The sequence below is a fragment of the Rhopilema esculentum genome, chromosome 11 (genome assembly GCF_057945365.1).
Source record: "Rhopilema esculentum isolate cy_ngs chromosome 11, ASM5794536v1, whole genome shotgun sequence".
In the NCBI taxonomy this organism is placed as follows: domain Eukaryota; kingdom Metazoa; phylum Cnidaria; class Scyphozoa; order Rhizostomeae; family Rhizostomatidae; genus Rhopilema; species Rhopilema esculentum.
This window is the reverse complement of record NC_142825.1, coordinates 14,095,302-14,120,385: the sequence shown is the minus strand read 5'-3', so window position 1 is coordinate 14,120,385 and position 25,084 is coordinate 14,095,302. Positions and strand designations below refer to the sequence as shown.

At 36.1% G+C, this 25,084-nt stretch overlaps 1 protein-coding gene across 2 annotated transcripts; it reads right to left on the bottom strand.

Annotated features, from left to right (window-relative positions):
* Positions 1 to 540: 540 nt before the first annotated feature.
* LOC135693762 (matrilin-3) lies at positions 541 to 25,027 on the bottom strand. 2 transcript variants are annotated; one of them, XM_089111228.1, is made up of 8 exons: positions 24,916 to 25,027; positions 23,527 to 23,917; positions 20,919 to 21,084; positions 17,889 to 18,127; positions 8,020 to 8,211; positions 5,088 to 5,336; positions 4,579 to 4,736; positions 541 to 3,795 (listed from the first exon to the last, which is right to left on the bottom strand). In XM_089111228.1, exons 2-8 carry the CDS (start codon positions 23,576 to 23,578, stop codon positions 3,619 to 3,621), a joined length of 1,233 nt encoding a protein of 410 aa, XP_088967354.1. In that variant the 5' UTR covers positions 23,579 to 23,917; positions 24,916 to 25,027; the 3' UTR covers positions 541 to 3,618. The 2 variants fall into 2 exon arrangements, with proteins under 2 accessions (XP_088967354.1, XP_088967353.1); XM_089111227.1 differs by lacking the exon at positions 24,916 to 25,027 and having other exon boundaries at positions 23,527 to 24,274.
* Positions 25,028 to 25,084: the final 57 nt, after the last annotated feature.

Sequence of the window (25,084 nt, the reverse complement as noted above, 5' to 3'; positions counted from 1 at the left end):
TCACGAATTTCAGTGCTAATTTTTTCACGATTATGATTCTTGGTGTTTTCACTTGATCATAAGCGTCATAAACCTTAAAATTACGTTTCTCACGATCCTTACGACCCTTATGCAGGGGCGCAGTGGCTGGGGGGCAGGGGGGGCAGCCGCCCCCCCTCCTGGCAAAAATTTTGTCGGATTGTCGGAAAATCCGACGTTTGTCGGAAAATTTGAAATATTAGACAAAATGTAAGGCTTTCATTGATCCTGTCCAAAAGGTCGCATATTTGTTTAAACCTGTCGTAAAATAGGGCATGCTGAACCCTTCTTACTTATTTTCATTAGAGTATTTATCGGAATCATCGCATTGCTGAAATTTGTAAAGGAAATCAACGCTTTCGTCTCAGTTATTTTATAAACTCCCATTTCCGACAGTTAAAATTCAACTCAGTTCATTTCGAAATGAATTCGTTGGTGTTGTAGAAGACGCAAAAAGTTATTATTTTTGCCATGACTTAGAAGAGGAAAATTTTGTCGAGCGATGAATACGCAGAAAGAAAAAGATGCCAGGGGAAAATTGCATAGATGAATTAGAGGGAAATAGGGAATTCGTATATCATCGTGATAGTAGATACAGCTATCAGCTCAATGAATACAAGAGTCACGTCTCATAAGGCGATTTTGACAGATTTTGCCTTGCTCAACCCTGAATATTTTCACAAAACAATTGAAAGGCAATTGTGTGCAGTGTAATTCAAAAAGGTTGCGAAGAATTACGGCCTGGATGACAAAAAATTAAGAGATGAGTACAGCTCTTTCGTCAATAATTACCGTAAATTTTGGAAAGTTAGAGAGAAGAGCAGCCCTCAGCCGGCTGCAGGAAAGTCTTGATTTAAAAAGAGAAAACTTCCATTCAGTTCTTCAGTTGATGATAAGTACAACCTGCAAAGTGCCTTTCCACAGCTGGTCCTTCTTTACAAGATTCTCGTCACTTTGCCAATAGGTTCAACAAATTATGAAAGAGCTTTTTCAAAGCTGAGGATTGTAAAAAATCGGCTACGGTCAACAATGGAACAAGACCGCCTTTCCTCTCTGATAACAATCAACGTCGAAAGTGATATTTTACAGTCGATAGACTATGGTGACATCATCGATTTGTATGCTGCCACACCTCTTTTGAGAAAGATGCTGCTTGCGTAACAGTTTATATAAATTTCAGTTAAAAGAAAACTATTCTTTTGGACGCGTTATATCTATTTAAGGTTTAGCATAAATAAATGCAAAGTAATTATGATGCGATTTAAAATTTGCCAAAAAAACTTTTTGCTATGAACAGCTATAAACACTAACTTGACAGTTTATTGTCTAGTATAGCGAGAAGACTTGTAGGGTGTAAATTTATAACTAGTTGCAGTTTTGTTTATAGCGATTTATATTTGGTAAGTTTTGTTAGAATAAAGGCTATTGTTGAACTTCAAGGTGTATAACGAACGATCCATTCGTTAACGATTTCCAGATCCATTCGTGATATTGTAGTTTCAAGTGTTGCAGTATATGCAGCAAGGGTAATCTTCAAGGAATGTATTGAGAAAAAATTTGTCGGAAAAATCATAGTTCTATCGGATAATTTTCAGCTTTGCCCCCCCCCCAAATGTTAACTGCCACCGCGCCCCTGCCCTTATGAGTGTGAGGAATATTTTATAAGACGACGAAAATAAGAGAGCTGCGAACCCAGACAACTTTGTGAAGAATATTAGCTTCTAAAGAGATTTTGTCTACCTACATTCACAGACATGTTTTTTATCATACAGGTTTTTAATGGCAGCTGATATGGAGAGCTGTCGCAAGGTAAGCCTTGTTAGGGGGGAGGGGGGGGGTGGAGGTGGACTACAAATTCTCCTGATTACAAAATTTTTGTCTGAACTTCTTTAGTTGCTGTCACAAACCTCTACAATGCATGTTTTCAACTTAAATCTGTATATAATTCGCAACTTTAATTTTAATTTGATAATAACGGAATTTTCCTAGTAGTTTGGTCAAATCTCTACATCGGAACAGGCAAACCTCAAACAAATTCTTACTCAATTCTCTTGCCTCATCAGCATTCGTAAAATGTGTTTAGCCTTGCGATTTTTGCTACTTAATTCGTTGTACAGCTGGGCTTTGTCGTTCTTGCATACATTGTTCCACACACAACATAAAGATCCGGCATAAAGATAACGATTTACATGGGTCAATGTCACCTTTCTCTTGTATGAGGCTCCCTTCCCATCATACTCCAATCCTTTGCTTTCAGACTAGATACTTTTATGATCCCATCACTGTAAAACACCTGCCTTAACAATGGAGAGCCTTAATATCTTCTTCAGTCAACGCCCTAATTTAATCGCTTCTTTCCACCCGTAACTCTACCTTACAGCTTTCTAAACCCTCTCCCTGCCCAGCTCTTCACAAACTACCTTCCCGTTCTCTTGGGTATCACCTTCAACCAGACTGATGCAACAGTCACTAGACCTTTCTCAAGTTTCCTCTCTGACCACCAGTTGTGGCGCCAGCTATTGCAGAGTGGAAGGGTAGTGGGCGTTGCCAGTGTGACCACGCCTCTTTTTTCTCGTTTCAGTGAATTGTAGCAGGTTAATTTTTCTTAGGAAATATTTATTAGGAAATACCTAGCCCTTTTTGATCCGTTTCTAGAAGAAATATGTAGAACTTGCCTTCTTGGCATCGCCACTGCTGACCACCCTTTCAACATCCGCCAACACACTATTGGCTTCGAAAGAAGGTTGGTGATGCTTCTCACACTCTAATCCCTCTCTTCCCACATAAATTTACCTTTCTTGAAGTAACCCATCCACTCTTCGACCACCACTCCTAACAAAATATTCCCACAACACCTTTTTTCGTTCTGGTTAAATTTACATCTAAATAAACCTGTCTTTTTAAACTTCCCTCTTTTTTCCTCCCTTATAACCCTTCCTACCCACTTTTTCCTCCGCGCAACAGCCCTTCTCGGAAACACCAGCATTTACACTTCCCTCTAGCCAAGAAACTATTCTAGTTCTTAAAAGAACTGTTTCCATTATGTCATCAAGAAACTGCCGGAATCTTTTTCGGTCATTTAGCTCTTCTGAAAACTCATTGTTTTGCACAAAAAAGATTGACAAATATGTCTCAGAATTTCATCTAGGACTTCTTTGGTCAGCTTGTCCAGTGAGAGACATACCAGGGTCATGAACGAGCACGAATAGACATCCCCCTCATAAAAATTATAGTGAAAATGATAATATTCATAATCATAATTATCATAATTTAGACCTGTTTACTTTCTTGTGACCGCAACTTGTGACCTGTTTACTTCCTAATTACTCTTTTCAATTAAAACCCTGTATGACCGCAAATCCTTCCAAATCTAAAGCTAAAATCCTTCAAAATCTCGCGCCATATCGACAGAATCTGTGAAATTAGATTCTACAGAGAGGCACGATATTTGACTCAAAAACGACTCAAAATGCCAACAAGATGCATTAAAGTTGAAAGAAAAGAATAAGAGTTACTGCTTGTTAGTCTAATACTTGTTGTTAATCTCATTTGATCATTAATCTAGATCACCCACATAAGAGTTAAAAGTCATTGTATTGCTCAGGCCGCTCTTCCATTGCAAGCCGATTGTAAAATCTCATTCAACTTCAGTTTCAATCCATCAAAAGTACCAATCTTAAACACATGCTTTTTGGCAGGTTCTGAGGCGATTTTTTTCAACTGATCAGATCGCAATTTTTTTCCAACTCCAACAGCTATGATTGTGACGCCTTTTGCCTAAAATAACGAGAAATACCTCAAAGTACTGATATCTTGAATCGTTTCTAAAGCTAATACAATCAAACAATCCAACAAAAAGTACATGCAGAAAGTCCTCGAAAATATTCATTATGAGAAATGGTCCATTCATATTCCAAAGAATGATCTGAGCTAGAAATTCAATGCTAAATAGAATTGCGATCTCATTTTACTCTGATGAAGCCCTGTATGCCGGGGCGAAATATTAGTATATTCTTTAAATTTAATTTCTTTTGAAAATTTTATCTCGTGGATTCTCGTCGTCGTATTGCTTTGTTCCTGTATATCTTTCATAACAACACTCATTGCAAGATTCACAGAATCCGGTGGACAGCCTATTCTGCGGTTCTTCCTCCACACACACTAAATAAAATTGCCTAATCATTACAATCAACCATGCCCACGTGATCTTTGGTGATAGGACAATTTATGACCTTAATACTAAATTATCATGAAATCTTTTGGCACAAATACAACTCTGTAATAGACATGAATAGACCAGTTTTAACTTAATATTATCTTTAAAAAGAAAAATTAAAGTATTTATTCAGTCTTTTATATTATTTCCAAGTTCATATATTCATCTTTCTAAATTCGTGAGCATTTTCTGACTAGCAAGCATTTAACAAATCTTTTCAGGCTCCAGCTTCCTTTAAAGGAACAAATACAAGTGTAAATGAGGCACATATATAGAGAATACACTTAGATTTTAAGAATTCTATTATACAAATTCTCTAATTCAAATATTGTGATAAAATCTACCTTCATTTTAGCTGAAGCTAGTGCTAAATCCTCTGATTTGGGTCCAGTTTTCCCTGTTGTTATTACCAATAGAGCCTGTGGTACTCCTCTTCGAATACACAAGTCACAGAAAAAATCACTTTCAGCCGCACGTAAAGCTCTGTCAAGACGGTTTCCACCTGTAAAAAATCACAGAATTTTCTTCCATATTTGAGATCCGGAAAATTTTCCAAACAATTATCAGGAACAAGCAATTTGAAGTAAAATGACATAAAAAGTTGAAGGCGTAAGTGCCTGTGATAGCCTGTCCCTCTGTTGTTTCAAATGTACTATAGTAGGCGTTTCACAAATTTTTATATCCAGTTAGTCAATATACTGAAGATTGTTTACTATAGATGCAAATAGCTATTTCTTATTTTAAAAAAATGGGGCAAATGACAAAAAATCGTTGCTATTCGAGCTTGATGTATATTCATGCAACCATTTTGGCTTAAAATATAATGATTTAAATATTGTTTGACAATAATTACCATTTGTAAAGATGATTGAAGCTATCTTGGATCTGCACTGTTTTCGGTCATGATATAGGACATCTCTTGGTGTAAAATCAATGTATGGAAATTTAGCATAATGAATAATTCCCATATGTGATCCTTCAGTTGATATCTCCAGATCGTCACTCAGTTTTGATACCAATCTCTTTATTTTCATGAAATTGCGCCTTTTTACATGCCGTGATGCATCAATGATAATGCCCAGATCCATTGCCTGTCTGCATGCTGACAAGAAAAACATTTCTCTTAATTGAAACTAAACATTCTTTTAAGCGTTAAACTCTTGAGCTGCAGCTTATAAATGGCTTCTTCTATGCACCAAAGCGCCTTTAGCTCTGCCTACATGGCACAGAGCACTTTGCAACAGACCAGTGAAGCAGTAATTTGCAATAAACTAGCAAATCGAAATTCCAAATAAAACTGTTCACAATTTTGTTGCAGGATAATGGCAAATTTATGCGATATAATTTTGTAATAATTCGCTAGAAATATAATTCGCTAAAACAAATATCTTATCTTGCTTAATCTTTTGGACAAAAATTTTCTGGCAGGTTTCATAGCTATCGTGATTCCCTCAAAGCTCAGCCTTAAACAATTAATAAAAAATATTACAAATCAACAAATAAACTAAACAAAGTATCATCGCCCAAATGTTAGATCTGAGATTTGACCAGAAAAATGTAGTTTTCTGTTTTTGATATTCTCTAGTTTTCATACAATCAATTTTCATACATATGCTAGACTTTTAATTCAATATCAACAGCAAAAGTTTTCCAAAACAGCAATTCCTTGCTTATTCATTCATAAAAAGCGTGGATTTTAGACATTTTTCTGTTTGTATTGGATCTTAAAATTTCTCAGTTTAAAACTGCAAAAAAGTATAAAAAAGAATGTAAAATCTCCACAGAAAAAATCGAATTATGCTTTTCTTTGGCCGAGAAAAAATTTGACTTATTTAACAGAAACCTCAATGGTGCATATGATATTCTACGATATAAATTAGCATGTTTGATAATTTTTCAAAAATTATATGACATTAGAAAACACTATGTAAGAACGAGAGCACTCTCGAATTTTTGACCGGTTGAGTCAGGCAAGGAAGGCTCAACTGGTATAGAACAAAGAAATCAATATCAAGCCTACACTGATACTTTCTGTTATATCAGAACAATAGCCAGACCTAAAAATGGATGGTAAAAAACAGAAAACATTTGTAGGATATCACTGGCAGTCAAGCATATGGACGATTGACGTAAACGATGTAAAACGGGAGAAAGATATGGTACGGTCAAGCAACTAAGTTCCAACAGGCAAGAAAATCAAGTGAAATCTGAAGTACATCATTTAAGATATTAAGTCAGACAGAAATTTTACAAGCACAGCCTGGTACATAAATCTATATGTAAATTATATCGTGTGAATTTACTATCTCGTACAAACCTATTTTTCTGTTTAGTTATGAAGTTTTTTGAAAATCAAAATTTTTGATTTAATTCCAGAAGATTTATGTAATAGTTATAACTATTAACTTTAACTATCAATACTCTATTTTGTCGATTAGATGGCTAAGATTGCTGAAAAATATTCTTTGACAATAAACTTTAGATTAGGCAATTGACAAAATTTCAATGAGTGTTCGTTTTGATGGGCGTCTTGCAAAAATTATCTGTAGGGGACTTTCTATCCAGATTATGAAAATTGCTCTTTACTGGGCAGTCATTAAAAAACTCAAAGTAGCAGCTTAGAATATCCTGTTATATGCAGCAAAAGCATATCTAGATTTTTATGCAATATTATGTAAATTTCTATATATTGTAAAAAAATTAAAATGTGTTTTTTGAAAGCCCAATTTACAAAATGAAACAAAGAAGTTCTTTCAGAAATGAAATTAATTTCGAAAGATCCCAGAATTCACAACTAAATATTCTAACAAATCATTTAAGTAACTGCTGCAAAGAACTGTTAATGAACTGCCGCTATGAAGCTTTTTTATGTTTTTTCAAAGCAGGTATTAACAGGCCTTCTTTTTGTTCCCTGTAATGATGGCATGTAGTAGAAAAGTAAATTTTAGAAACCAAGTTTTGTACCAAATTTAGAAACACTTTTGCATAAAAAATGTCATTTTACTTCTAAAAATTGATGCCTTGACGTCCTGTTTTATTTGTATTAATTTTCTAACTCGTGAATAAAATACCAACAAAATGAAGGGCAAAAAGCTCCTTTCAGAAATCATGCCCTAGACATCAGAAAATCAGTCATGAGGCTACGTTCCCACATTATCGAGAGCGAGTTGGGCCGTTGGTGCATCGGCGCAAATCGCTAAACCTACCACTGATTTAAACAGGAAACGGTTACTTTGGAATTTTACCATAATAACCCCAAAATTTAATTGATAAAGGAGAGGGAATGGACAAGAAAAGACTCTTTTCCCCACTAACAGCCGATGCACCAGTCCTACCTGAAAGCATCCAAGTAAATGCTAAAAACAAAAAAGAATGCCTAAAGGTACGAGAAATTTTATTGAAGGCATCAAGAGATGAAAAGAGGGAGGGAGGGGGGAAAATAAACAGCACACTTTATTCGTCGCCTTTCACCAAGCAAAGAGAAACCAACACTATGACAAACCTTAAATACCCCCAAGAATAACCTAGGGAATGAAAACAGCCATGAGCCATAAATCTTGCCCTAGCATTACTAAACAAAACCCCCGGAGGCCAAGACCACTTCGCAATACCAATAAACGAGTAACGCAAATGCAAGAGAACCACGAGAAGGCGTGGCACATGAGACTAAAAATATGAATAACAGTCAATAATCAACTCAGGAGTAACAGCCAATGCAAAAGCCTCTCGTGAAATTAACTCTGATTAAATTTCATCAAATCATCATTGAATTTCAATTTTCTCACCTTCGGCACATCCATGGTTGTTGCACGTTCCTATTTCTATAGCAGGTCCAAGCTGTGAGCAGTCGTTGCCATCCAGAGATGGAGCTGGGTTTGTACATGAACGTACTCGTACTTTTGATCCGCCGCCACATGATCTGCAACAATGTGACCATTCCGACCATTCGGTATATCCACCGTTGATAATCTTTTTGGCTGAGGTTGAAATTTGAAAAAATCAAAGGAAACTTGTCCGAATGCGCAATAACACTCATAATAAATGGTAAATTTGTAAAATGCATAACTTCAAATCTTTAGCTTAGAAGACAGGAAATAATTTGTGTGTGAAAAAGCTCAGCCATTGTGAAATTAGCTAAAAATATACTTGCAAACATAGAATTGGAATATTTTTTAATTTCATAATTTTTGCTTCCTCGCTTTTGTATCATTGCCCTACTGGGGACTTGCATCACGTTGGCAAGAAATACATAATGTCTCACCTCACGACAAGACCTTGGTAGGAAGAAGCAGTTATCAGCTAAATATTAACAGATCTTTTATAGATTACAAGGAAGCAAAAGAACCATTGTATGATTTTTGTCAATTTTCTTGGAAACCTTTGTATGGTTTCTTTTATTTTCTTTAGTCTTTAAGCTATTTACTCTTCAAAAAAGTTTAATGTAAGAAAACTAGAAATAATGTTATACTTTCACAATGATAGAAAAAGCTATTATTTATTTGCTAACATCACTGGATGCACAAAGACTGCTTCTTTAACATTTGCAATAGTTTTCGCGGTCAGAAAGAGCAAAATTATTCGTATCATCCGTTTTAAACGACTGAAATGTGCACTTTCGCTTTTATTCAACAAAATTTCACAGTGCTTTCAAAGTGCTTTTACAGTGCTTGTTCAGTCATCCGGACTACTTTCGCAAGAATTTTTGAATCCGAGTGATCAAAAATTCCGCATAATCAAAACTATTTTAATAAATGTCGATATTAATTTTAAAAGTGTCTTAAAGCATACCAGACATTAAATAGTTTGAGTGGTTCAAAACTATCTTTTTTTGAGTCTCGTGTTTTCGAATAATCTTTGAAACTTTCTTGAGAAGAATTGAGCAAATTTGTATGAACAATGTAGGCAGATGATGTGAATGTTTTCCGCAACAGAAGCAAAACAAGAGGAAATTCATCAAATCAAGATAACCTGCAGATGATTTTGCAATATCAACGCAAAATGCCTTAACTCAATTATTTATAACACGCCCTATGTCGCAAAAAACACAGCACTGACAATATTAAATCTTCAAATGCAGGTTGATAACGATTTTTAATTTAGAAAAAATAAAAAATAGTCTACTTGATGGACAGGTGTTCAATCCTCGTGCAGTCTGCGTGGATGACAAAAAGAAGCCTTTCCTGTTCGCCTCTAAATATGTATATTGCAAAAATGTTTGTTTCCCTACTTCTTGCTCTTACTTTTATCTAAAAGTTAATAAACCCTTTAGAACTTTATGTTGCTGTTTGTTATCTCAATCAGCAACAGGCAGTGAGAAAATGGGTACGAATCCTGAGCATAGTTTTTAAAAAGCTTGGTGTAGTCTTAATGTGTCTTTCTTGCAGTATACTGTTTCCGCCATTTTTTGGCTTAAGTAAGTTTCTAGCATGGCTCTAAAAAGATTCGCATGAAACTTGCACTAGATAGAATCGATAACATAAAGCTTGTCAAGCAAAAAAAATTGACAAATGAGTGATCGTTCGCGAGGCCAACACGCTGCTGGGCCTAGATGCGCATGACACTACAAACGCCTTCCAAAATCTGGAAGATGAAGGAATTTTGAACTTTCAAGATGACATTGCTAATGTAGATGTGAAAGGAAAATGGGAGTTATCAAAATCATTTAGAGATGTCACTCGTAAAAGAGCCAAATTAGGAATTATTGAAATAAAATCGACACAGACACAAACAGAGGAGTCATTCGATCCCGACATTTCCCGACACTCGTTATCGTATTCACAAATGGGCGAGGTCTCCGATATTTATAAAAGTTTTGTGGAACTTGCTGCAACGATGGTTTCTAGTCAAGGAATTATTCAAAAGAGGAGGTATTTAAATCGGATTTTAGCCGAAGAGAATTTTACTATTAAATCAAAGTTGCAAAGGGAGCAAGGTTTAGACAAGCCTGAAAAATCAAGCAGGTGTGAAACCCTTTAAAATAAAAACAGAAGCAACAACGCAGATGCACAAAAGCCTATTATAACTTATGAGTACATCCATACGCAAACAAGTGTAGAAATAACAGAGCAAAGGAAAAGAGCAAAACACACGAATGACAAGAAAAATAAAAGAAAGTGCAAGAAGAGAGACCACAGACCAGAGATTGATCCTATGAGGAATCACAATCTCCGAAACAAGACGATATGGCTGCAACTAAACGCACAACGGAAGACACAAATAAAGTCAACAGTGTTGCCACGCTCGACTTATCGTTTCTCACAATGAGGTGAATAGAATACATTTTCTATTCACCTCATTGGCTTCTCCCTACTGCGCAGGCAATTTCTGCCTACCTCCACCTACGCATGTCAGCGTGGATTCTCCCCACAAATCCCTACATTTTTCAAAATATCACGTTTTTACCCACGTCCACCCTTGCTTCTAAGAACAACTTTCAGCGAAAGTCTGTTTTAAAAAGCCATAAAGATCGAGGACCAAAAAAATTCTTCAACTACGAAAAGTAATTCTTTTGTAAGATATTACTCTGACGTAAAATATGGTTTCGCGTTTTTTTGCAGAATATCTTTTCATAACTACTTCTTACATTTGCATGAAAAGTCAGTGAAAATTGATGTTCAAAGCTATGAAAAACAAGCAATCAAATGCCGCAAACAAATGTAATCCCTACAATTACTTTTCTTGATTTATCCCGAAGGTTTTCCTTACAACCTATAACAGGGCATTTTTCAACATATAAAGTGGTAGGGAAATTCCCCACCAGCCCCTTTCATTGCCCCACCAGTGGAACATGTTTGCCCCACCACTTAAGTGCCCTTATGGTTCGGTGACTTTTTTACTTTTTACTTTATTTGAGATAATGGTGGATGAAATCTTCATTAAACAAGTTTCAAATCTCAATTCATTTTTTCCTGGAACTGCTGCTTCTATAGGCGATTCCCCTAGAATATTTTTGAAAGCCTGTTTATCTGTAAATTCTGCCTTTATCTATATGCCCTTTCTCAAATGCCCCACCAGTGGAAAATTCTTAAAAAATGCCCTGACCTATAAACTTCTGAAAATCCCCAAAGTAGGTAGAAATCCCTACATGTGGCAACACTGAAAGTCAATAAAAATGATAGGAAGAAGAGCAACAACAGTAACAACATGAAGAGCATACCAAGAAAGATCAAGAAGACCGATCCTCACCCCAAAGGAAAACAAGAAAAACGATAATTTGTGGAGATTCTATGGTCAAGAATATGAAGTCTGAGATGCAGTTGTGGTAAAGGGAAACAAATCTTTGTAAATAGCTTTCCTGTTGCCAACGTTCACAAAATGAGAACTTATTGCAATTTGCAAACCATCGATTAAGAAGAAACCTGTCTGCCTTATTATCCACTGTGGAACAAATGAACTGAAAACAAACAAATCTGATGTAGAAATATGGACAGAAATCATTTCTTTGATAAAATCGGTTGAAACACAAGGCATACAGCCTATCGTTTCAGGATTGATTACTCGAGGAGACAACTACGAAGGAAAGCAAGCCAGAACAAACTTTATATTGCAAGACATTTGCAAGAAGGAGAACTTGTTTGTTGAGCATGAAAACATGAAGGCAAATGAGCACCTGAAGCGCAGCCGTCTACATTTAAATGAATTGGGAGACAGTGTGTTAGCAGTAAGTCTCCTGGAAGCTTCGCGACGCTTGCTTGATATTGGGACTCTAGATAATAAAACTTAAAAGTGTAATGAGGTTAGTAATGAGTGTGGTATAGGCATCTTGGAAAATATATCTGAATCAGATCAACCAACAATTAGAAATGTATATGAAAACATTTAAGATAATCCAAGTGTACTCGGGAAGCTACGGGAGAACAGAGTTTGATTATTGCACAACTGAATGTTAAGTTTGACTCCGAAACAAGTTTGACTCCTTGAAATTCCTGGTAGCCGAAAATGTAGACATCCTCGTTGTTAGTGAAACATATATCGATGCTACATTCCCTCCCGGTCAGTTTTAATGAAGGAGGATTTAATCACCCTTTGAGATATGATCGAACCCAAAATGGGGGAGGAATATTAGTTTAGGTACGAGAAGAGTTTCCTTCTAAAGAACTGCAGTTTAAATTTTCTGCTAGTATGGAGTGTCTTATCACAAAATAAAATTTTAGTAAGATAAAAAGGAAATAAATCACAGAAATAAATCTTAGCTGAGTATCTATCGCCAGGGGCGGACTGGCCGGTCGGGCTACCGGGCGATACCAAAATTATTGCAACTTTTCTTCATTCTACTATGAAATGGCAACTTGTATTGTTTGCTAGGGGTCCTCTTTTCTTGCCATGAGACCTAGACTCTCTCGAGATAGGTGGATGCCCTACGTAAGCACGAGTATTTCTTGGCCCAGAGCTTACTGTTCCTTATACTTAATAGTACGATACCTAATGGAAGTTCCAAAATCGGAAAAAAACTTCTCTTCGGGCCCTCAGTTTCAATGTTTGCACAGACATGACAGATTTTTGACTCAATTTCTGGAAAGGTAGATTAGTTTGATGCTAACCAGTTAGATTTGAGAATACACATCAAAACAGCGGAGGGCTCAGTCCCCCTCCTTGTTTGTGCTTCGATCAGACAGCTGAGACAAAATGTTTGCTCCATTACATGTCTGCCATTGTAAACTGAACAAAACAGGAGACGAGATGCAGCTGGAAGACTAAGGTGCATTACAAGCTTTATACTCATAACAAATGTAGACGTGGATTTTGATGTGTAGAAATGTAGATTTTGACATCTAAACAAAGAATGGAATGACTCTCTACTTTTGAAGAATTCCTACTGAGAACATTTAGTTAATGTCTTCTATAGACAAGACAGTGTTTTTTGTTTGTTGCTTTTAGAAATTTGTTTAAAGACGTGTGCCGGAAATGTTGCGCTTGTCGATAAAAGATTTTGGTGATAAAAGATTGAGATTATGATTTTGGTTTGTCGGTAATTGTGAAAAAAAGTTTGAGGCAATTGGCTTTACTCGAACACATTTCACCGGTCAAAAACAGTCATCTTTAGCCACAAATAAGGGTGCAAGGAAGGAAAGCTAAAGCTGTAGCCTTTTCTACATGCTCATTCGAGAAGGAAATCTTCGCAGAACATTTTTGAGACGTTGCTTGTTTTTTTGGAATTCAAGCCTTTTTCCATTTCTTTCTACTTTGCCAAGCTTTGTTTTTTTCAGTCCAGATTATCCTAGAGTCAGCTGCTGTGATTCTCACATCGATGGCACCTTTTCCAACTTATTCCTCGTTGTTAAACGTTATTCCTATTGTGATGCTTGAAAGTTAATTGTAAAACCAAATCCAACTGCTTTTCCACTGTTATGTCAAAATCAAGCCACTTTGAACCATGGAAATTATTGTAAGAAAAAGCTGACAGGCATTGCCTAGGATTCTCCTTTGGTCAAACTTAATGTTGTAAATATTTTAGATGCATTTTCTGCCCATCCCTGTAATGTAATATTTCCAAACTTTTTCTTGAATTCGGCCAAAATACCTAACCATGGTGATGAACTCTACTAAACCCCAAAGCAATCTAAAAACTTTGCCCCCCCCCTTCCCTACCACCTTCCTGTAACGTTGTGCCAGCCCTGCCTAAGCTACTGATGTTCCCATATTGCCTGCTGCTCAACCAATGATCGGAAAAATATCAACCCCATTATGCTTTGACCGGAAAATTACATATCAAGATTTACTTGAATAACTGAGACATTCCATTAGGCCCATGATTTGCTATGTGGGAAGATACTATTTCATTGCGGACTTTTATCTTTGGGTGGTTTAGCAACGATACAAAGCTACGAGAAAATTATTTGCCACAAGTGGAGTGTGATAGAAGCTTTTCCATTTTAAATATATAAAGAACAGATTACGTAGTAATTTTTCGCAGCCAAACCTGGAGTCCTTCATGTTAATGTTCTTAGAAAAACACCTGTTAGATGACATCCAGAACGGTCACATTATCAACATAAAAGTTCCTGTATTTAGAAACAAAGTCAAACCAATGAGTTAGAATTTTTGTTTATTTACTGTTTAGTCAGCAAATGACATATTTAACATGTTCTGTTAACCTTATTCTGTTAACCAGCATTCATCCATGAACAAAATTACTGAATATAAAAACTTGTTTTCCTTACAGACTAACATTTACTTGTATTTTCCGAGGATTTTTCTGTTTGCCATTATTGTGGGTCGGTTTGATAAAAATTTTCCCGGGCAAAAAAAATTAGCAGGTCCGCCCCTGTAAATGTGTCAAGATATTGCAAAAAGGGAAGGTTGATTTCTACGGAAATCTCGACTGGAAAGATACTTCAGATAGTAGAAAGTTTTGGAAAACGGTAAAACCTCTCGTTTTCAGATAAAATTCAAACCCCTGGACGCATTACCTTACTAGAGGGTGATGAAATGGTTTCTCATGATAAAAAAGTTGCTGAATTCCTAAACGATTACTTTGTCAATATCACTGCTAGCCTATAAATTTCAGAGGAAAAGGAGAATTTGGTAATAGCAAACGAATTAGTGACCCTATAGATATTGCCGTAAATATGTACAAACGCCACCCAAGTATAAAACTGATAATGCAAATGGTAACGATCAGTGAAAAATTTTCTTTTCAGCAAGTTTTTTTGGAGGATATATTGAGTCAGCTTAAGAACTTGGATCCGACTAAAGCTTCTCTATTTGGCAGCATAACTGTGAAAATGCTAACTGAACATTATGACTTGTTTGCTTCATCGGTACAACTCTTCATAAATGAGAATATAGATACAAGCAAGTTTCCAATAGAATTAAAGAAAGGATACATTACATTCCTTTTTAGGAATGATGATGCCTTTGCAAAAAGAATTACATGCCTATAACAGTCTTAACGTCAACGGCTATATCTATAATTTACGAAAAAACGTTTTCAGGTCAAATTGCTCATTACATTGAAAATATTTTGTGTCCTTATCTTTGTGCGTATCGTAAAAGCTATGATATCCATTATGCACTGCTTGGATTGATTGAAAATACAGATCTTTTCTAGATAAGAAAGGGTTCGCAGGTGAAAATCTAATGGACCTTTCGAAAACGCTTGATTGTCTGAATCACGAACTAATCACTGCAAAGCTCGAAGCTTACGGTTTCAGTAGATCTGCTCTAAAACTTGTTTATGACTATCTTTCTAATAGGAAGCAGCGAGTGAAGATCAATGGGTCAGTTCCTGGGCAAGAATAAATTAACGCGTTACCACAAGGCTCTGTTTTGGGGCCCCTTTTATTTAATGTATTTATATACGATCTTTTCTTTTTGGTGGAAGAGACTAAAATTTGTAGTTATGCTGATGACACGACCATCTACGTGTGCGGTCATGAACTAGAACATATTGTATCTAGCCTTAACACAGATGCTCAGAAGCTTTCTAAGTGGTTTCTTGATAACTGTATGAAACTGAATCCTGACAAATGCTATCTTTGATTCTTGGGGAGAAAAACACTGACGTATCAGTGCAGATTTGTGCCACTACAATACCAGAATCTGCTGAAAAAAAATGTTGGATAGGAACCTAGATTTCAAGAACCACATAAACGCACTTTGTAAAAAGGTTTGACAGAAGCTGCGTGCACTTGCACGCATTTCAAAGTATATGGATGTTGAGAAACTGAGGGTTATGATGAATTCCTTCGTTGTTTCTCAATTTAGCTACTGTCCACTTGTTTGGATGTTTCATGATAGGTCAGTTAATAAGAAAATACACAAAATTCACGAGAGAGCTTTGAGAATCTCATACGAGGATAGCTGTTCAAATTTCGAAGAACTATTGACGAAAGCAGACACAGTGTCCATTCACCACAAAAATTTGCAGTTACTTGCTACTAAAACTTTTAAAACTCAAAGGAATCTCAATCCAAGTCTCATGAACAAAATCTTTGTGAAGAAGGATTCTTCATGCACCCTTCGCAGAAACAGCAATATTTTGGCACCAAAACCAAACACGACAGGGTAAGGTCTTGAAGATGCACGTTTTCTTGGATTGAAGATATGGCATACAATGCCCTTATCCTTAGAAGAGTCCCAGACTTTGAATAGCTTCAAAGGAGACGTTAAAAACAAACAGTTTGATTGCAACTGTATATTGTGCAAACGATTTGTTGAAAATTTAGGGTATTTATTATAGAAATTTATATCCCCTTTGTTGATAGAATGATACTTGTAATTTAGTTAACATTAACGTGTATTTAATTATATCCTCTTTCTGGTTGAAACCGCTGCTACATACTTACACCCTATAGCAGAACAGTTCAGCTAAAATAGCCATCCTCGTATGACCGAAAAAGTTTGATATCTTAGATTGTTCAAAAAACTATAATGGCGACATGTTCCGGATTATTAGTAAAGCCCGATCGTCGTCCCATTTGGCATGATTGGGATCTATCAACATAAGCATGATAAAACCGCTATTGTGCAGACAAAAGGAGTTCGTTTTCACCTTATGACTCCATTGGTAACTATCTCAATAGGCAAGCGGCACTGATAGGGCAACCTCTACAGTTATGTGCTCGCGTTTCTGATTGGCCTATTTCGATCTTCGGGGGGGGGGGGGGGTTTATTCTTTCTGACGTTTTATACTCTGAAGAGTGTAAAATGAAAAACTTTAGATGCTCAAAAGTTTGCTTTTTTCAAAGCCATTTCGAAGCATATTTCTTGCTGCTTAGGCATTACGGAAGGAAATCTCAGGCCGCTTACTATCTAAGATACCGTCGCCACCATTTATGATGACAATGAGTATTCTTTCAAGACTCACAAATAGATAGAGAGATATCTCTCGGCCATTCCCTCGCAATTGGCTTTACCTTGTGTGCCGTCATGTTTATGAAAATACCGCAGGAATATTCCTACTGACAATGTACACTGAGGGGGCTGAGGGCTATTCTCGGGTACGAGGCCATGTAAAACAAAGAATGATTTGATGAACCTAAGGAGCCTCTGTAAGCAAACAGTTATGAACAGGGTCTTGAAAGGACCGTCTCTTCTGACCTGACGAGGTCAAAGGCAGTTATCAGGTCGGAGAATGCAATTACAAAGCTTGCTGTTTCTTCTTTCATTTCCTTTGAGCTGCCTCAGTGAAAATGCCCACTGTAGAATGTCTAGAGAGAAACTCACATTGGGGTTTAGGGGAAACCCTGTCACCGAGCAGTAGTGGTCGCTGGAGACAACAGTGTCCTATTTGCTATTTTCAACCGGTAGGTAGAAAAAAACAAAAATGCAAAATTTAAAATACAAAATACATTGATAGATAGTGGGAGGAAAGAATTGTTTGGAACTACCTCTTTTGTAGACCCTTTTAAGCAGGATCTAGCAACTGCTTAAAAGTCAATGGTTAGAATGCCATACTTGATCGGTAGATGAGAATGGAATAAAAATCTTGTCAACTCTACATCTGACTAACTAATATCCAATTAAAAACGCTAGAAAGAATCTTATTACCTTTGTAAGCTTTACTTTGCTGCCTTTGCTTTTAGCTGGAAACTACCTAAGCATAGAATTTTCCAAAAAAATGCGAAGAAACTATGGCATTTTCCAGGTTTAGTAGAATGCCAATTAGTTACTCAATAGATATATAAAGTAAACGTAAAAAGTTGAAACATACCCTTTTCTAACTTTAGCTTATAAATGAAATTTGCATGACTTTTTCCAATGCATTCTCTTTTGGACTCTGTGTCACATTTTGCAAAGCTTCCTTCAATGCATTCATCAGATCTGAACTTGAAAATGGATTCCAACTTTGACGATGAATTTGAATTGCCAGACCAGCATTCACCATAAAACTGCAGCCCAAAATACGTATATCCCATTCTTTTGGCAAGCTCAGCGCATTTGCAATAGAGCCTTTAGTGAAAAAGAAAATCGATTGTAAAATGCTATTTTTGGAATTGGTTATTAAGCCCTGTTCAGAAGATTTAACATTTCACCCAGCATTTCGCTCAACATTTTCTGTTATGTTAGAAAATGATCCAAGGTTAATGGTCAAACGATACCACTTTTGACCCAACATTGTCTCGCGTAGATCGAAAAAAGGACTGCGTCTGTAACGATTATGGGTTCTTGTTAGGAGGGTGAAGAACCAGTTAATAACCAAGCTCGTTAGTAGAGCAATGGGCTAGGCTAGGCCCAATGGCCTGAGCCCCGAATAGATAGCACACGAGAGATACTCCTTCTTTGGTGTTATCTTTATCGTCAAAACAGTAAGACTAAATAATTATTCCAACTTGGCTTACATATATCAAAACACAAACAAAGGAACAATGTGAAACATCACATGACAGTGACGCACATTTCCCGGAAAGAAGGTTACTAACACAACAGCGCGACAAACAAACACGTGACATTAACACGCAACATAATCAAAGAAATTAGCTTAACATAATGATAATAATTTCTGAAGAATACAAATCCTAAAACGTTACACGTAGAAGATCGCGCTGAAGTCTACACAGAAAGATTCGCGACATTTTGATCTGGAAAACGAAAGGCAACCACCGTCTTCTTTACAAACTTTCTCTCCAAGGAAGGCGTTGCCAGATATTTTCACTGTCATCGCGGTCATTCAGGATGAGCATCGCATCACGTTGCCTAAATTCCTTCTCTTGCAATTCCTTGTAGCTCCATTGTGTGCATTGTGTTGCTGACGTTATATTCTGTTAAATTTTGTCCATAATCTAATGGTAATTGATTGTAATCAATCGCGAATGTTGAAATGAACGGAACCAGCCATCAACCCGAGAAATCAACAACAATGCGGTGACTGAGCTAACAACGACGCTAACGCAGAGCTAACAACGACGCTAACGCAGAGCTAACAACGACGCTAACGCAGAGCTAACAATGACAGATGAGTTGGTCGAATGATCCAACATATCACCCAACATTTCAAAACAATAGAAATTTCGAATTTCGACAGCCAACATTTTTTACTTCAGTTAAATTTCACCATAGACATAAGAAAAGAGCTCGTACTCAGTCACCGCATATGTAGTCTCTTTTCTTATGACTATGATTTTACCCAGCGTAGAAAATGACGAAATTCGATGACCAAACATCTTGTTCAAACGTTCCAGCTCTTCACCCAAAATCATGTTGATTGTAATATTGGGTGAACTGTCGAATCATTTCACCAGAGTCTTAGATTCTGTTTTATTAGAAAGTCTAAAATACTTCTCCTTAAACCTCCTTTTCAATGAATCTATTCAATCTCCCTCGACCTCCTTTTCTCTAATTCGATTCAATCTCTCTCGACCTCCTTTTCTTTCTTTCCATACGGGATCACCTCTCGCTTTCGGGGGTGATCCCGAATGTATCCGATCTGGACCGGTCCCGTGTAAATGGGTGGATCTGGTCCAGATCGGATCCGTATACGTTATTTGTCGAAAGTGAGACAGAATATTTTTCAATTCAAGGTAGTTTGAATATGTAATCCGTGGCTTTTTGGCACCAGAAAACCGAACATCAAGTTGATAGACTACTGTGCTGAAGAATTATTACGAAACTTTGAAAAATTTTTGTCGTACTTTGTCCTCATATTTTCCCAATCCTGCCCATCTGCAAGCTTTGCAGTTTTGTAGACCAATACTACTTTTAAAAGTAGCGCAGTTTTTTCTTTAGTCCATGATTAGGAGGAAGGTAACCCTTTTTAGCGTTACCTCCCTCCATGTTCAGGTTAATTTTTGTTTTGATCACGCACGAAGTTCTCAAAACGTCATATGCGCGCCAATATTCGAAAAGCGCATGCGAGTAACCAATTGAATTCATCTGGATCCGTGCCCTTGTAAACGCAAATGGTTTCTGGATCGAATCCCTTGAAAACGCATTGCCATTTCAAGGATCGAATCCAAAAGTAACTGGATACTTTTGGATCCGATCTCGTCCAGGTCTCGTGTAAACGGGGTCTTGATCCCTTTTCCTCTGATTCTATTCCACCTACCTAAATCTCCTTTTCTGTTATCCTATCTAATCTCTTTAGACGTCTTTTTTTCAATTCTATTTAACCTCTTTGCACGTCCTTTTCTTTGATTCTATTCAACCTTACTTGACCTTCTTTTTTGTGATTCTATTTAGCCCCTTTCTTATTGCTATTTTCATTGGCATGCTTCCTATACTTTGCACTTACTTAAAAATCTAGTAAGTATCTGCCATTTAGATTGAAAAAGAAAATAGCAGCCTTCAAATGTAATGGCATCAATCAAATCTCACTAAGCTTCCATTAATTCTATCTTGAGAGCTGCTAGATGCCTATTCTTAGAATGAATTCGCCATTGCTAGTTACATTTGTAAAAGACAACAAACATAAGCATTATGTTAATTTTTCAAATATTTTTAAAAAGACTAAAAAATTTCTGAAGGCTAATTTTTAGCAGGAAATTAAAGCCAGTTAGATGCTGCAGGTGGTATTTATAAATTAAAAAGATGATAGCAAATGTTTATACAGGATAACTTATTCAAAAAAGGCCTTTTGCCCTGAAATATTACAACTTCTGTTCTACCATGTCTCAAATCCACACGTTTGCATAATTCAACAGTCAAATTAGTTAAAACAAAATAAGATATAAAAATTTTAGTTGAGTTATTTGAAGATCTTTCTCATATTAAATACTTTTTCATTACTTAATAGATAGGTACTTACAAATGTAACGAAGTATCATAGTTTTTCCAATCAATAAGAGTGCCATCAAATCGGTCATCTGCCCAATCTCTTCGTGTTAGAATCAAGTCTTGCAACGGACTGTCACCATCGTGCTCATCGCGAAAGCAGCCCGCCTTTAAATATTTTGTGCTGCATTGGTTGGTTCCTGCCAAAATGAAATTTGTATTTAGCAAATCTCATCAGAGAGCCATCTAGTGCAGCTAAAAGTGGAGTTTTGGACAAATAAAACTAAAGAAATAAAAAAAGTTAGAAGTTAGAAGAAATTTTCATCTATCCTTTGGTGTGAACCAAACTGAAAGCATGGTCCAATTTGTCAACAATCATTACAAATCGATCAGGAGCGTCGGGAAAGGCAAAAGTTTGTCAAACACCGTAATAGAAAAACGTTATTGTTCGCAAATTTCTGAATTTGGAAAATGCTCATTGTTTCTGTTTATTTCAAAAATTAAAATTAAATTTATCAATTGAAATACATAATTTAAACTAGTTTTTGGATGATTTAACGCTATTTTCATTGTTCACACTGGATCACAACATCGAATATTTATTTTCTTTTTTGGTAGACTTCAATCTGCTAAATTAGTACACTAAATGCAATCAAGATTTTTTCTATATTGCCAAATATTTTTTTTAGCATTCTCAAGAATGTATTTCGCAGATTTCTTATTATTAATTCCTTTTTCGCTGCAAAATTGCAAATTATTCTTCGGTGGCGAAATAGTGGATATTTTGAAAGATTACTCCATTTGGCAACTCAAGTCCAACGTAGGAAAAGAGATATTTTTAAAAACGTGGGCCTTTTTTCATCTTCAATCTATACGCGCATTGATGCATGACTTGTATCTGTAAAAGCACCGAAAGACAGACAGGGGGTGAGCAAAAAGTAGGGGCACATTCTTAAACGGATCGAATTCTCAAAAAACAAGGACTGAACGTTTTCCGATTAACTTTCTTTGTTAAATAAGTTTGCTACAAAAATAAAATGCCACTGCTAAGAGATTTAGATATCGCGCTACCGTATGGGTTAACCTTTTATTTCATTTATGAAATATTAGATAGCCGAATTGAAAACATTTTTTGCAAATGAATCCCAATGAGTTTTTTTAGCCATTAGAGATGACAGACAAAATTTGCTGTCAACGGTAGGCCTAAGTCAAACTCTGAGAATGAGGTTAGATTTTCACACCTGTTATTTATCTCTGTAGATATCTTTAACCATGCATTAAGTTATCTTTACTTTTAATTTTTACAAATTGCCGTTTTTTGGCTCCAAGTCATATAAGTTGAAAAGAGAAATCGGCAAGCAGGCCAAAATTCGTCATGATACGTCCTCGTCACTAAGGAAAAGCAAGCCAAAAGATCGATATGGATCAGAAACACTTTCGGAAGAACATCACCGCCTGCTCTGACAATACACGCGCTTTCAAGCTCGAAGATGACGAAAGCATTCTTTGTGCGGGTTCTTTTAGCATATGTTATGCGCCTCCGCTTAAACCATTTAGTGTTACTTTTGTCACTAAGGCGTGTATTCCACCAGCGAAGAAAAACATCTTAGTTCGATGATAGCGTGGATGGATCAACCCAACATCAATTACATCTCCCCTTTATATAAATCACCGTTACTAAGAACTTAAAAGCAGTATGTCCTCATTGTTCTCAGAATCTCTTTTCATGGCCACGAAATTCGTGCATCGTTGGTTTAAGATATGATGCTAAAAAGGTAGAGGAAGCCCCTCTAAAGGCGATGCTCTCAAGTTAGTGCTAGCCAATCAAGGATTGGACCGGCTGTCTTTATTACTAAATAACTGGAATTTTTAGTTGTAAGATTTATTTGATGTCTAAGAATTTATAATATTAATCAGAAATATTACTCTGTCCATTGAATCGTACCCTTGAAATTAACCCTTAAATGACTTCAATTTTTTCTAAAATTATTAAATTTTGTTTACAACATTATTTCGTGGACAAACATTCGAGCTGCAAGCTGCAACATATATTGAAAAGGAACTAGCTTATACTTCTAATCTACTTCCAATTTTTGCTTCAAGTTTGAAGTTTTTTCAAGCAGTACTTAACGGCAAGAAAGAAAAATTGTTCTTCTCAGATTTTTTATGTTGCTCAATTATTAAATTACAAACTATTGACAGGATCGCAGTATTTGGCCTAAAGAATCTACTTTAAATTTTTACTGTAAATTCATAAACAAAACAATGACTAAAAGTAACACCAACTGAGAGGAAGACTAAAAATGCGCTTCAGTCTAAATGGGAAAATGGTAAAACGTTGCTGCTATCTCTGTATGTTGAATATAGCCAGCTAGTTTTTAAGAAATTGATATTGTGGGTTCAAATATCATGATATTGATTAGAGGCACAACAGGGGATTTCTTATAGACGCAAATTGCATCGGAAAGTATCATGAATAAAGTTAAGAGCGATTCCTTGGATATCGGGGGGGGGGGGGGGGTGGGCAACCTAAAGAGCTTTAAATGAACGGTTATTCTTTCACAACAGTATGAGTACATTCAACTGATTAAATATGCTGTTGCTTTTGTGTACCAACGCACAAATTAATAATGCTCTCTTACCTATCGCCGAGGCTATCAAGCCAATGATAATCACTGCTAGTAAACTCTGCATAGCTGTTTCTCTGTCTCCTTATTGCGGTTGATTTCACAGCACTAACTGCCTTGTAGTTATGCTAGCATGGTCTAAAAAAGCACTTGTAAACATAGCACTATGCCATATGCCACTTTCAAAACACCTTCCCTAAATTCTTTTGATGCTTTTATATTTCCATGCCAAACTGTTCACAGTATTTGTTGCCATCATCCTTTTGCGATAATGAATCCGTGAATCAATGCTTTCTTGCTGTGTGAAAGACTCGGCTACCGTATTAGTTTTATTTCTAGCGATTGTAACCATATGGAGTTCCTTTCGTTTCTTGTACGGCGTGTATTGTTGTACAGCTAACTGATTCTATTAATCAAGAAAATCAACATCGATATAGAGAATCGAAGATCAAGAAGTTATCGTGATAACTCCATAATCCTAAAAAGTAAAATTGAAGCATAACTGAAGTTTTCAACACGGATCTTCTCATTTAAAAAAGGCATTAAAGCAGTACACAGAATATCCAATAATTTACTTTTCTTGAATTTCAAATGAATAACAAAACAAAATGTAATAATCTCTATTTTCTGATGATTTGGAACTAATATTCTCACATCTTTCTCTTGTTCTTCTATCATATGAATTACATATTGATAATATAAACCCATGTATTTTCAATTATTTAAAGTCAGGATTATAGAGCCTATAACTTCAGGCCGAGAATGGGTTTGCCACATTACATACTACGTAATGAACACATTACATCACATTGTAATGACCTGCGATAGCAGCACTGTGTTTTTTATTGAGTATTTTGTATACTGAGTTAGATTTGAGCACTGAGTATTTTATACGATAATATTGCTATCGTTCGTCAAATTAAAGCATAGAAAGCGGGCCACAAAAAAGCAATGCGTTTAATTACTCAAGATTTAACCACGGGACTAAATCAACAAAGCAATACATCGTAAGATTCTATATTCTATAAAAAATACAATTTACTATACTACTGTAACATCAAGCAATTAGTCAACAGAACATGATTTGTTCCTGTCGATTGCTTGATTGATGTGTGTCGAAATGATTTGTGTCAAAAGTATACAGTGGTCTGCAGCTAAAATATTTTTCATTCAGTTTGTATTCATTTGATTAATAAATCGTCAAATCCATAAATTTTAAGATAAGATCAGAACCACTATTAACTGCACCGAGGGGCAAATCACTGCTTAAAATCACGTACGGTCTCAAGAATAATCACACTTTAATGACAAATTAATCACATTAATAAAAAAAAACAAATTAATCACAAAGTATAACATTAATCACAAAAATTACTTAAAACAAATATTAGAATCCTTGCCCACTTTTATCCGGATTTGCTATTGAAAAATTCAATATTTAGAATTTCCCAATCACACTTTTCCAATCTTTTCATGAACACGTTGGAAAATCTGCAAACATACGCGCGAAAACAACAAGCTTCAATAAGTACCCTGCAATGGAGCAAAATTGAAGGCCTCATTATGATGCCGG

What these genes read in the sequence shown, in the direction of transcription:
- LOC135693762 (XM_089111228.1), bottom strand. Translation starts at nt 23,578, where the DNA reads ATGCAGAGTTTACTAGCAGTGATTATCATTGGCTTGATAGCCTCGGCG. An exon ending in TAAGCTAAAGTTAGAAAAGG is followed by an intron (nt 8,212 to 17,888) that starts GTATGTTTCAAC and finishes TTTCAACCTCAG; the next exon opens with CCAAAAAGATTATCAACGGT. An exon ending in TTCAATCATCTTTACAAATG is followed by an intron (nt 4,737 to 5,087) that starts GTAATTATTGTC and finishes GATTTTTTACAG; the next exon opens with GTGGAAACCGTCTTGACAGA.